General features: G+C 52.8%; 1 protein-coding gene across 2 annotated transcripts in view; it reads left to right on the top strand.

The window, feature by feature from the left end:
- Positions 1-4,596: 4,596 nt before the first annotated feature.
- Atp6v1b1 (ATPase H+ transporting V1 subunit B1) overlaps positions 4,597-11,230 on the top strand; it is a 17,037-nt gene continuing 10,403 nt past the window's right edge. For both annotated transcript variants that reach the window (XM_021190937.2, XM_029535132.1), the window contains exon 1: positions 4,597-4,791. In XM_021190937.2, coding sequence (XP_021046596.1) covers positions 4,674-4,791 — 118 coding nt within the window. In that variant the 5' untranslated portion in view covers positions 4,597-4,673. The remainder of the gene's footprint in view (positions 4,792-11,230) is intronic.

Consider the following 11,230-nt stretch of genomic DNA (forward strand, 5'->3'; position numbering starts at 1 on the left):
GTGTGTGTGTGTGTGTGTGTGTGTGTGTGTGTGTGTGTGTGTGTGTCTGAGTGTGTATGTGTCACTGAAATAAAGAAGGGAACTAGTCCCAGCATCACCAACTCGCTCCCTTCTGTCCCTGTCCTCAATGTGTAGCAGAATGGGAACCTCAAAAGGGAGGGGGTAGGCACTGGGGCTGGCGTCCACAGTCATGGGTCCACCATTAAAGGCTTCTGTCAGGCGCCACAGCCCTGCAACACCCATGCTTTCCCTGGTTAAGATGCTCCTATGTAAGCTTTCCTTTCAAACATCACAATACTTGTTGGGGTGGGTAGTACGTCCTTCAAGGGGTAAATGGTACGAGGTGAAAGATCTGAGGGGGCGGCAGAGGAAAGCCAGAGCAAGAGTGGCCTGGAGAGAGGGCCCGTGCAGCAGGAAGCACTCGGGGAAAAGCTCATTTTCCTCAGATCACTTTCATGTAATAATTACAGATTCTCAGGAAGTTGTCGGCCCACTGAACCACGGACTTCTCTAGTAGCCGTGACCACGCACGTTGCAGGAGCGAGGGGAGGAAGGAAAGGTTTATTTTATTGAAGGTGCAGTCCATCTTGGCAGGAAGGCCTAGCCACAGATGTGTGGCATCTGGTCAGGCTGCACCCTCAGTCAGGAAGCTGGGGTGAACATTGGAGCTTAGATCTCATTCTCATCGCTCTTCAGTCCAGGACCCCAGTCTGGGGATCGCTGTCACCTACATTCAGGTGGGCCCTCCCTCCTCAGTTGAAACCCTGGAAATGCCCTGACAGAGATGCCCTGAGGTATGTATAGTGGGGTGATTCTAAATCCATCAGAGTGACAATTGATTACCCATCATCCCCCTCACTGCTAACTGGGCACATAAACATGTCACTCTTAAACAACAGTATTCCACCCTGGTTTCATAAGTCTTACATAAGTGTAAAATGTGTTTAGTCCATCTTTAAGAGTTCCTAAAGTCTACACAATTCCACAGTTGCTCAAAGTGGGGAGATTCAGACAAATTCAGACAAAATAACTGAAAGGTCCTATTTTTTAAAATTATATACATTTTTTTTTCTGTTTTGGTTTTGTTTTGTTTTGTTTTGTTTTGGTTTGGTTTGGTTTGTTTTGGTTTGGTTTGGTTTGGTTTGGTTTGGTTTGGTTTTTGAGACTGAGTTTCCCTGGCTCTCCTGGAACTCACTCTGTAGACCAGGCTGGCCTCAAACTCAGAAATCCACCGGCCTCTGCCTTTAGAGTGCTGGGATTAAAGGTGTGAGCTGCCATTACACACTTTCAGTGCATGGTGGCACAGAGTAAGTTTTCCCATTCCAAAAGGGATAAATGGGACTGGCTGTTGTTCCACTGCGTGAAGAGACTCCACAACCCAGGCAACTCTTATAAGCACAACAATTAATTGGGGCTGGCTTACAGTTTCAGAGGTTCTGTCCTTTATCATCACGGCTTGAAGCATGGCAGTGTGCGGGCAGACACAGTGCTGGAGAGGGAGCTTGAGATCCTGATCTACAGGCAGCAGGAGGGGATTGATTGTCTTCCACAGGCAGCCAGGAGAAGGCTCTGATTCCACACTGGGCAGAGCTTGGGCCTAGGAGACCTCAAAGCCCACCTACACAGTGATGCACTTCTTCCAACAAGGCTACACCCGGTCCTAATAGTGCCACTCCCCATGGGCCAAGTATTGAAACTCAAGCATCTGTGGGGCCAAACTATTCAAACCAGTACATAACAAGACAAGACTGGGCCAAGGTAAGACCAGAGCCCCGCAGGGTAAATACAAGCCTGCAGCGCTGGAACCTGGGACCAAGAATCCAGACAGAGATATGAAGGTGCCAATGGGCTTGAGTAGCTCTGTCCCTTAGTTCTGCCACTCACGGCACATGTAAGCTCGCTGTGCCCGCAGCTTTCCTCCAACAGACATTGACGGCCCTATCATCTCCACTACAACTTAAGCTTTACCCTCAGAGTTTCATGCAATGGCTTCTCAAGGCCTCCTTGCCACACATGACCTGGCCGTTACAGCTTTCTTGAACCTCGTGCAAGCCTCCATGACCGTGTCACTCCTACATTTTATACCTGTAAGCCCAGCAATGTATGGATGCTGCTGCTAAGTTCTGCTATCAGCCTGAGATGTGGTCTGGACCCTTCTACCACAGCTAGAGTGGGTCCGGTGCCCTCCAGCAGTCAGATCAGGAAACACTTAGGGGCTCCTCAGTGCAGTTTCTCTCCTGTCAACTGAATTTGCATTTTCACAAGTTGGAGCAACTGATGGGTGGGCTTGCCTTCAGAGTCCATTTCCTATTGTCCCAGAGCAGAATGTCATGGTTCTCTTTAATGGCTCCAACCTCTCTCACAGTGGCAGCTGCTTTTTTTTAAACCCTGCTTTGGCTGTAACTCTAAATTCACTCTCTTTTTTGAGAAACTGCATCAGTCGTATCTTTGCTCTGCATGCTGCCCTCCTTCACTGCAGACCTGCAGAAGAGCTATGAGCAGGAGCCATGGTACAGCCTGGATGCTGTCCGGATATTTTAATTAAATTTCTATTGCAGTGATAAGTCACCACAGCCAGGGCAATGCATAGAAGAGTTGCTTAGGGCCCATAGTTGCAGAGAGTTAGAGTCTATGGCCATCGAGGTGGAGTGCACAGCAGCAGGCAGGCAGGCAGGCAGGCAGGCAGGTAGGCATGGTGCTGGAGCAGCAGCTGGAAGCTCATGTCCAGATCCACAAACAGAAAGAAGCAGAGACAGAACACTGGAAATGATGCAAGACTTCTGAAATCTCAGAGCCCACCCCAAGTGCCATGCCTCCTCCTAGTCCTTCCCAAACAGTTCCACCAACTAAGGACCTAGTATGCAAACATATTAGCCTATGGGGGACATTCTCATTCAGATCACACACCTGCCATGAGATTCCCTCTGCCAAACAGATTAGTCCATTATGACTGAATTCAGCGCCATTCAAGTTCTTAAGACATGGGCAGAATAAACTCAGATTCTTTTCCAGAATATAATCTGAATCACTTCTAGTCCATTTCCTCATAAAGTCCTTGTTCCCTTCTGAAACGTCATGTGCTGGACTCCAACTGTCCGCATATCTCTCAGTCTTTATCAGAATGACCCATTAAACTCCTCTTACACCATTCTGAGGCTGAAAAACTCTTTCACATTCTCCTCACAAACCAGTTGCAGAGGCCTAAAAACCACATGGTTAGGTTTATAGTAATAACCCCACTCCTGGTACTAGTTTTCCATATTACTTACTTCTTCGTTGCTATGACGAAGTATCTGGAGGAAAATAAACTTAATGAAAGAAAAGTTTATTTTGGTTCATGGTTTGAGATTGCAGTCAGTGTTGTGTTTTCTAAAAATATAGGGAAAGAGAAGAATATGTTTGGTGGATGTATAGTCAGAAGAGGGTGCCTCTGCTGGCCCATGCTAGAGCATCCCTGTCCTTGAGGGACCAGCCATATATAGAATAGAGTTTATTCAGGTATGGGGAGGGGAAGAGAGAGAGAGAGAGAGAGAGAGAGAGAGAGAGAGAGAAAGTAGAGGAGTAAAAGCCAGCCATGAGAGCATGTGGAGAGAGAGGGGGGGAGTGGAACGGGGAGAGAGGAGGAGCAGAAGCAAGGAGACAGAACAGGAGCAAGAGTAAAAGAGGGAGGAGGGGAGCAGGCAGCCCCTTTTATACCGAGTCAGACACACCTGGCTGTTGCCAGGTAACCGTGGGGTGGAGCCTAGACAAAATGCAGACAGTCAGTATGGTAGGAAGGCAGAGTGGTGGTGGTAGCAGTAGTTGGGGGGCAGAGGGGCTAGCTATATTTTCTAGGTGATTCTAAGTCCTGTCAATTTGTCAGCCAAAGTTAGTCATCACATGCAATTACCCACAATGGTAGCATTTTAAATATCTAGCATATTTTCGCACAGAAAAGTAACACTGGTACCACAGGCACAAGCTTACATCATTTCTTCGGCTATGCAGACTCATAGAAGCAAACAGGAGGCTGCTCCTTTATAGCCACTGACAACCCTCAACAGAGGAGTTCTTTGACAGAGTGAGAGGCATGTGATGGACCAGTGCCAGAGAGTGGCGGGGAAGATAGCACAGAGGGACTCAAGGAACATGGCAGCTTCCTGCAGGAGGTAGCCTGTAGATGGCCAGGAGATGACCCCCAAAGATGATAAGATGATGGAATTGGAGAGGGAAGGGTACCCAGGTATGGCTCAGGACAAAGGGGGCAGGTTGAGAAGACAACCTGCCAGGTATAGGGCATGAGGAGCCATACAGTGGGGAATGGGGACCTGTTAAAAGAAGGAAAAGCTGAAGCCACACTCACTATGGAAACTGCCCTGTGGGACCTCTGGGCACAGAGGTTAGAAAAGGTACTGTGCACCTTGCTCTGTCCTTCATTGCAAGCTTTCAGGGCTGAGTGAGGCAGCCACTACAGGCTCTGCTCAGCCCATGCCTGAGAAACCTTGGGAGCTGGCGCATGCCAGCTTCCCTGTTTACAGTCAACCTGGCAGAGGATGGGAGGGAGCAGAAACATAAGGAAGGGGAGGGGTGGCTGCTGGCACAAGCTGAGCAGCCTGCTCCAGCTCCAGATAAAACTGAAGTCTTAGAGCTACCACCAGGCTTCTCAGGCACTGGCTCCCAGCTCTCCACACGCCATGGCCACAACAGTAGACAGCAGGCCCTCGGGATTCACTGGCAATAGCTGTGACCCAGGCACAGCCCGAGAGCATGTGCAGGCTGTGACCCGAAACTACATCACCCACCCCCGAGTCAGTGAGTATTCATGGTGAGGGGAGTGGGCTGCTGGATCGCTGCTTTTTGCCTCAGAGAAAGAGGACCAAGACCTAGGGAGGAGATCAGGGCCTCTGAGTCCAGAAGAACTGTGCAGTACCACCTCTAGAGCCTGCACATGGTCACCTCTGCAGGTGGCAGATGGCATGGAGGTCCCCATTCAGGCTGGCCCAGAGGAGAGGGTTGAGTAACAACTGTTATCATCAGGATCCTAATGTCCAACATCCAGAGAGAGAGAGAGAGAGAGAGAGAGAGTGAAAGTGAGACAGACAGACAGACAGACAGACAGCTTGAGATTGAGACAAAGACAGACTGAGGGAGGGAGGGAGGGAGGGAGGGAGGAGGAGGAGGGAGGGAGGGAAAGAAGGAAAATACAGGGGAGCATGTGTGAGTGAGCAAATGGATCTGTATAGTGATGTGTATAGCAGTATAGTCAGTGGGCACTTGGCTTGAGGAATTCAGTATCCAGTGTGTTGTGCCAATGGATGCCTGCATCACCTTCTAGAGGGGAGAATCTATCCATAGAAACATGTATGAGAAGGGCAGTCTCCATTGGGGGGGGGCAGGGGCACATAATGTGCAAGGGCATGTGTGTGCATGCTTGTAAGCACAGGGTGGAGGTGAGGTGTGTGCATGTGTGTGTGCGTGTGTGTATGGGCACAGGCATGGGTGTGGGTACGGGTGCTTGAATATACTGTACATGTGTGTTCAGGTGGATTCATGCTTACATGACATGTAACCGCAGCAATGTATGTATACTGTTGGAGTAAGACCATGTATTGGTTCACACATGGTACGCCTCTCATCTGGTCAGTAGGCAAGTGTGCCTGATCTGGAGGGGTAAAGCCACGCCAGTGTCAGGCGTAGAAAACCTGGCAAGGTCCACAGGGCCAAAGCCACCCCTCGAGTTCTTGTCCAAGGTCATTCTCCCTCGCCTGGTAGTCTCGGGCAGCCCAGCTCTCTGGAGTAAACCAGCCTGAGTAGCCCCAGCTGAACAGCCCGAGGCTCCTAAACAGGGTGTGTGGGGTGGGGTGGGGAAGGAGCTAGACACGGCCACTCCCTCTTCACCCTGACTCCAGGGCCACCCAACCCCATGGAGGAGGTGCAGTGTACATACAGGGCACCCCATGGCTGAGCTCAGAGCGAGCAGAGTGCCTTTCAGCCTCTAGGGAGCACAGCCCTGGCTGCTGGGACTGTGTCTGAGGCTGACACAGACGCATTGTCCACCAGCTACGGAGAAAGGTGCAAGGGGGGCAGGCCAGGCTTCTCACAGAGGCCAGAGACAGCCCCCTAGCTTGGGTCATGAGAGCCCAGAAATCAGAGGAGAAAGGGCACCATTGTGCCCAGGTTTGAGGCTATCTGATCCTCTGCTCCACAGGCTCTCCCACCTGTGGGCAAAGGAGAGCTGCCAGGTTGGGTGGGGCGGGAGTCTGGACCTCCAGGCTCAGCTTTCCTTCTGGAATGTGGCCTTACAGGGATCTACAAGGATCTCTCGGTACAACCTTTGTGCAGCCTCACCTCGCCCACCACGTTCTCCTCCAGGTGGGAGGGCTCAAGCTAGAGCAGCCTCTTGCCAGTTTCCTCCTGCGGGGACCAGGGAACATGTTTATTGTCAACACCCTGTAGGTTCTGACACTCACCCACGCACCCACCCACCCAAGACAATAAGATCATGTTCACAGTGACACAGCAAAGGCTATGGAAGGATGCCTTCCAGGTTCTGCCGTGGTACTGTCCCCTTACCACAGACTGACAGTCCTCACAGGATATCCCTAGAGGCTTGGCTAGCCCTCCAAGGACACCCTCCTAGGCAGGGGGTGGGGGTGGGGGGATGGGGGGTGGGGGTGGGGGTGGGGTCAGCCTGGTTCCTCATTCCCCTGCATTTATCTTGGGTACCTGGGAGCTGTTCTTCCTGAGAGGTGTGGTGAAGAGTGGGAGCTGTTGTCCCCCTTAGACAGGTAGGCTGTCCCCTTTGCCCTCCTCTCATGCTGCCAGGCACTCTACTCTGAAACGCCGCCCCGTCATTAGCTCAGGCTGGAGAACCTAGGAGATGGACCAGCCCAGAGGATCAGGGCCCCAAGGGCTCTTGTGTTAGAGTCTGGCCACCACAGGGCACAACTGCAGTGGAAGAGTGTCTTAACACTAGGCTGAGGGACAGAGTTGGCCAGAAAAGTGGGACAGAACAGGGGTGGGGCTGGGCATGAGCACTAGCAATGCCCACCCTGGGAAGCAGGGCCCGCATCGCTCGGTGGACCCACCCTTACTCCCCCAAGGGTCTCTGCTTATTGTAGAGGTGCAGCTTCCTGCGGTCCATGGGTAGATGTGGAGCATTGCACGAGTGGAGCGAAGGGGGTGTCCAGCTTGTGCAAAGGTGCAAAAGGACAAGCGGGAGGGATGGAGCCAGGTCAGGTCATTACCCAGAGTCTGAGAGCCAAAGGGGAGGAGGTTCAGTAGGGTCCTAACAAGCAGGTTTGATTCTAAGACCCATCTTCCAGTGGTGACTCCCTCCCCCAGGTCCCCCAGATGGGATACGGCTGTTGGGCAAGATCTGCTGCCTTAGGGTTGCCCCAACCCTGGCCTCCAGCCGGCTGTGGGGGAGGGATGATGGGGGTGGGGAGGGCGGAGGGGGGTGGCTAAGACAGGACAGTGCAGGTGTAGCTGGGACTGCGCTAATTAGGGCCTTGTAGGAGCCCTGCTGAGTCTTTCAAGGGCCGTGGGGGTAGGGAACTCTTTTCCACCCTGCAGCCCCCAAAAGCAACTCCTGTGTCAGAGACAATGGAAGGGGTTAGGCAGAGCGGAGGGAGTGTCTGCTGGGTCTGGGGAAAGCCCATTGAGCCAGTGCCCTGAGGTCAGAGGAGCCTGCTCGCTCCAGACAGCTCATCATCCTGTTTCTTTCTTCAGGGTCAAGTGGGACATCCCCGGGTGGGCAGTGGCCATAATCCCTGAGTGCCCAGAACCAGCTGCATCTCTCCACCTCAGTTTACCTCTCTATGCAAGGGACACAGTCAGGGTGCCCACCAGCCAGGGAGATCTTGGGTGCTCGGTTCTCTTTGCCTGAGTCCTAACTGGACGACCAAAAGTCACATGTGTTGGCATGCCTATACACCTAACTCTCAGGAGGATGAGGCAGGAGGATGGCTACAAGCTTGATGTCAGTCTGGTTAATAAGAGTGAGTTTGAAGCAAGCCTGGACTGTGAATGCCATTCAGCTGCCACTAGTCAAGGCAAATAAAGGACAACTCAAATGGAGCAAGAGTGAAACCGTATCAATCACACACACACACACACACACACACACACACACACACACACACACACACACACAAAACCAATAAGACCAGATGGCTCTGAGAAAACATCTAGTCTCATATCGGGGTCTACAGTCCCTCAAGGTGCCAGTCTGTGGTTCCGGGGATTTTCAGCCTGGAGAGGTTGGGTATCCCATGCTGTGGGAGGTAGGCAAGAGCAAGCAAGGCCTGAAGGGCTTGCAGTCGCTGTTGAATAGAAGCTGGTACTTGAGTAGCTTTCTACAGTGAGGGCTCCATACCACAGAGAGCTGGGTTTTCCTCCAGTCATGCTGCCATCCCTGTCTAGAGCTGAGTGTGCAGAGGTGACTCAGAGACCTCACAGGCGTCACCACGTGGTCTGGACTGAGCAAAACTATGATCTCCCTAGAGAGTCCTAGAGGGTCAGGCAGGCCTCCCATTGCCCCCCACTTCCTTTCCTCCTTTATATCAAGCAGCCCAGCCTCTAATCACTAACCTCCATCTGCAGGTAGATAACCTCTCTCTCTCTCCAGGTAAAACTGCTGGACATCAGGGTGAATAGAAATTTCCCAGGGCAAACTGGGCAGTCTTGAGGTTGGGGAGCAGACTGTAAGAAGAAAGCAGAAAGGCCCGTCTCCCAGGATTGTGAGACTAGAAGCGATTCCTTTGAGCTTTATGGCTCTCTTCCCGCCTGAGACAAGACACTCTGACCCACGTACCCTGCAGTCTCTTGACCCCTTGGCTCATGGCTGCCTTCCCCCAACGCTATGGATCTAGCAAAATGCCGGCTCTCCTTAGGCTTGGGGGCTGCTCCTGGCCCTGCTTCTGCTGGTCTCACCAGCTCCACTCCATACCATTTTCAGTTTAATTTCGTCAGAGTGCACGAGGCCCTCCAGCTCCCCCGTCCCACACACAAACTATACAAGTTCGTCTTCTCATCTTTTCCTCTGTGGCCCTCAGAGGCAGGCAGGAGCTCAGATGTGGCCCCTGGGCTGGGCCTCGGGATCCCCATCTGGCTTGGGACCAAGATGGAGATGCCTGCTGGTTCTGATGTGGGACCCATGGGAATACTGAGCTCCTGGAACCAGAACTCAACCAGCCCTGCACATGGCCTGGTGTCTGCCTTGTGCCGAGCACAGCAGAGGCCATCCCTGACAGCGCTCCCCAAACTGGAAGCCAGCCTAGGGGAGTCATGAATCTTCTCTAAGCCTCTCTGTTCCTCAAAGTACTGAGGAGCTAAAAAGCAGGGCTTCTTTCAACTCTGCCGTGGGCACTTCCCACAACTCCCTGGGGCTGCTTGGAAGACTCCCCTAACCTTGAGGCCACCCCCTAGTGAGAGTGTTTCTTCCCTGAGCACCCAATCTGGTCTCAAGCCCATCTCCCTGACCCTCCATCTCTTTTGCCTCCTGGTTTCACACCTCTCCTGCCCATCTTGGACTCAACGAGTTCCACCCACCCTGTTCTTCACCTCACTCGACTTTCCTGACCTTCCCATCTTAGCATCCCTGCAGTTTCTTAGAGTTTCATAGTGCCATGCTCATTTAATCCCTTCTGTTGGTGCTCCATTTGAGTGAGTGGTTATTTGCCTTGATTGGTGGCAGTTGGCTGGCATTCAGCAGCTAGAGCAGACGTGCTTAAGGAAAGGAAGGGAGGAAGAAGAGAGGACAGAGAACAGGGAACAGGGAGTGAGAGGAGGGAGCAGGGCCAGGGCTGGTCTGTAAGAAGCCCGTCAGTGGGGGACATTGTGGGTCTCTTCCAAGGAAGCTAGAGGTGGAAGAAGAGAAGGAGCCTCCAGGGGAATGTGCCTGATGACGTATGTATGTATGTATGTATGTATGTATGTATGTATGTATGTATGTATGTATGCGTCCTCCTGTGAGACCAGGTGCAGCAGGAGGCTGAGGGGGAGCCACTGGCCATGGGTAATAAGGCTCCTGAGGGACAAACTCAGGGTAGGGAGTGGGCCCTTCACTCCGGGAGGGGCTTCTGGATGCTGCCTCTGATAAAGGTAGACCTTCTTCAGGGGCAGAGGAAGGGAATGGGGTGTCCTGCACTGGCCGCCTGAGCTCAGCCTTGAGTTTTGTATAGTTCTTACCCTGGGAAAGACCTTACAGAGATTAGCAGAAGAACGGCCTCGCACATCTGTTCCTTCTGGTGCACACATTGTGAGTGCTTAAATGGCTGTGAAGGGCAGAGAGGCCGGTGTGGGCTGGTGGGGAGCACAGGGCAGGCCCTTCCCCAGATCTCCCACAAGCATGCCAGGGTTTTCCCAGTCCAGGGCCCGGGTGCCTACCTCCCCTAACTCTGTGGTCAGTGAGTGACCCAGTTCCTTCCCACACCCCATTCATCTGGTCTGGCTAAATTACTTGTCTCTAGTGTGTTACTGATGCACATCAGAATCCCTGAAAGAGACTAGTAATGGTACTCCCTTACCAGGGACCAGGGATCACGGCTTCCTCAGAGTCCCTGAGCTAGCCTCAGCAGGACCAAAGGTAGGCTTCCTGGCTGATAGTCCATGGATCTTACCCTGGGAACTGAGCTCTCTTCTCACTGTAGTGTGTGAGCGTGAGTGTGTGTGAGTATGTCTGTCTGTCTGTCTGTCTGTCTGTAGTGTATGTGTGTGCTCCTCTTCCTGGTAATGCCCTTCCCTCCCCCACAGGATGCCCAGAGAGCTGGTGGGACGTGGCCAGGGCTTGGAGGAGGAAACAGAGAGCTACAGCGCCCTTCATCCCTCAGAGTTCATCAGTGCAGGGTGAAGGGAGGGCAGCGGGGCCTGGGGAAGGGTCCAGGAGGCCACAGCTGTGGCCCAGAACCTTTTGGAACATTTGAGTGGAGTTGGGGAGAGGGAGTAGGAGAGGTGGGGGTTGAGGCCAGAGGGGAAGCACATGAGGTAGGGAGCGCAGCAGGCCTGGGCAGGACTCTGAGGAGGCCTCTGCCCCCATGCCCTCCTCCAGCATCCTGCAGGTGTCGAGACAGTGGGGGGTCTGTGGCAGGGGCTTGACCCTTACAGCAATGGTGGCTGGTGCTGTCACAGCTAATGACCCTGATGGACCAGGCTGAGGAGGAGTGGGGGTGCACAGAAGGCAGGAGATAGAGAATGACTCTCTCTGTCTCTCTCTCTCTCTCTCTCTCTCTCTCTCTCTCTCTCTCTCTCT

This window comes from Mus pahari, chromosome 2 (genome assembly GCF_900095145.1).
Source record: "Mus pahari chromosome 2, PAHARI_EIJ_v1.1, whole genome shotgun sequence".
Classification (NCBI taxonomy): domain Eukaryota; kingdom Metazoa; phylum Chordata; class Mammalia; order Rodentia; family Muridae; genus Mus; species Mus pahari.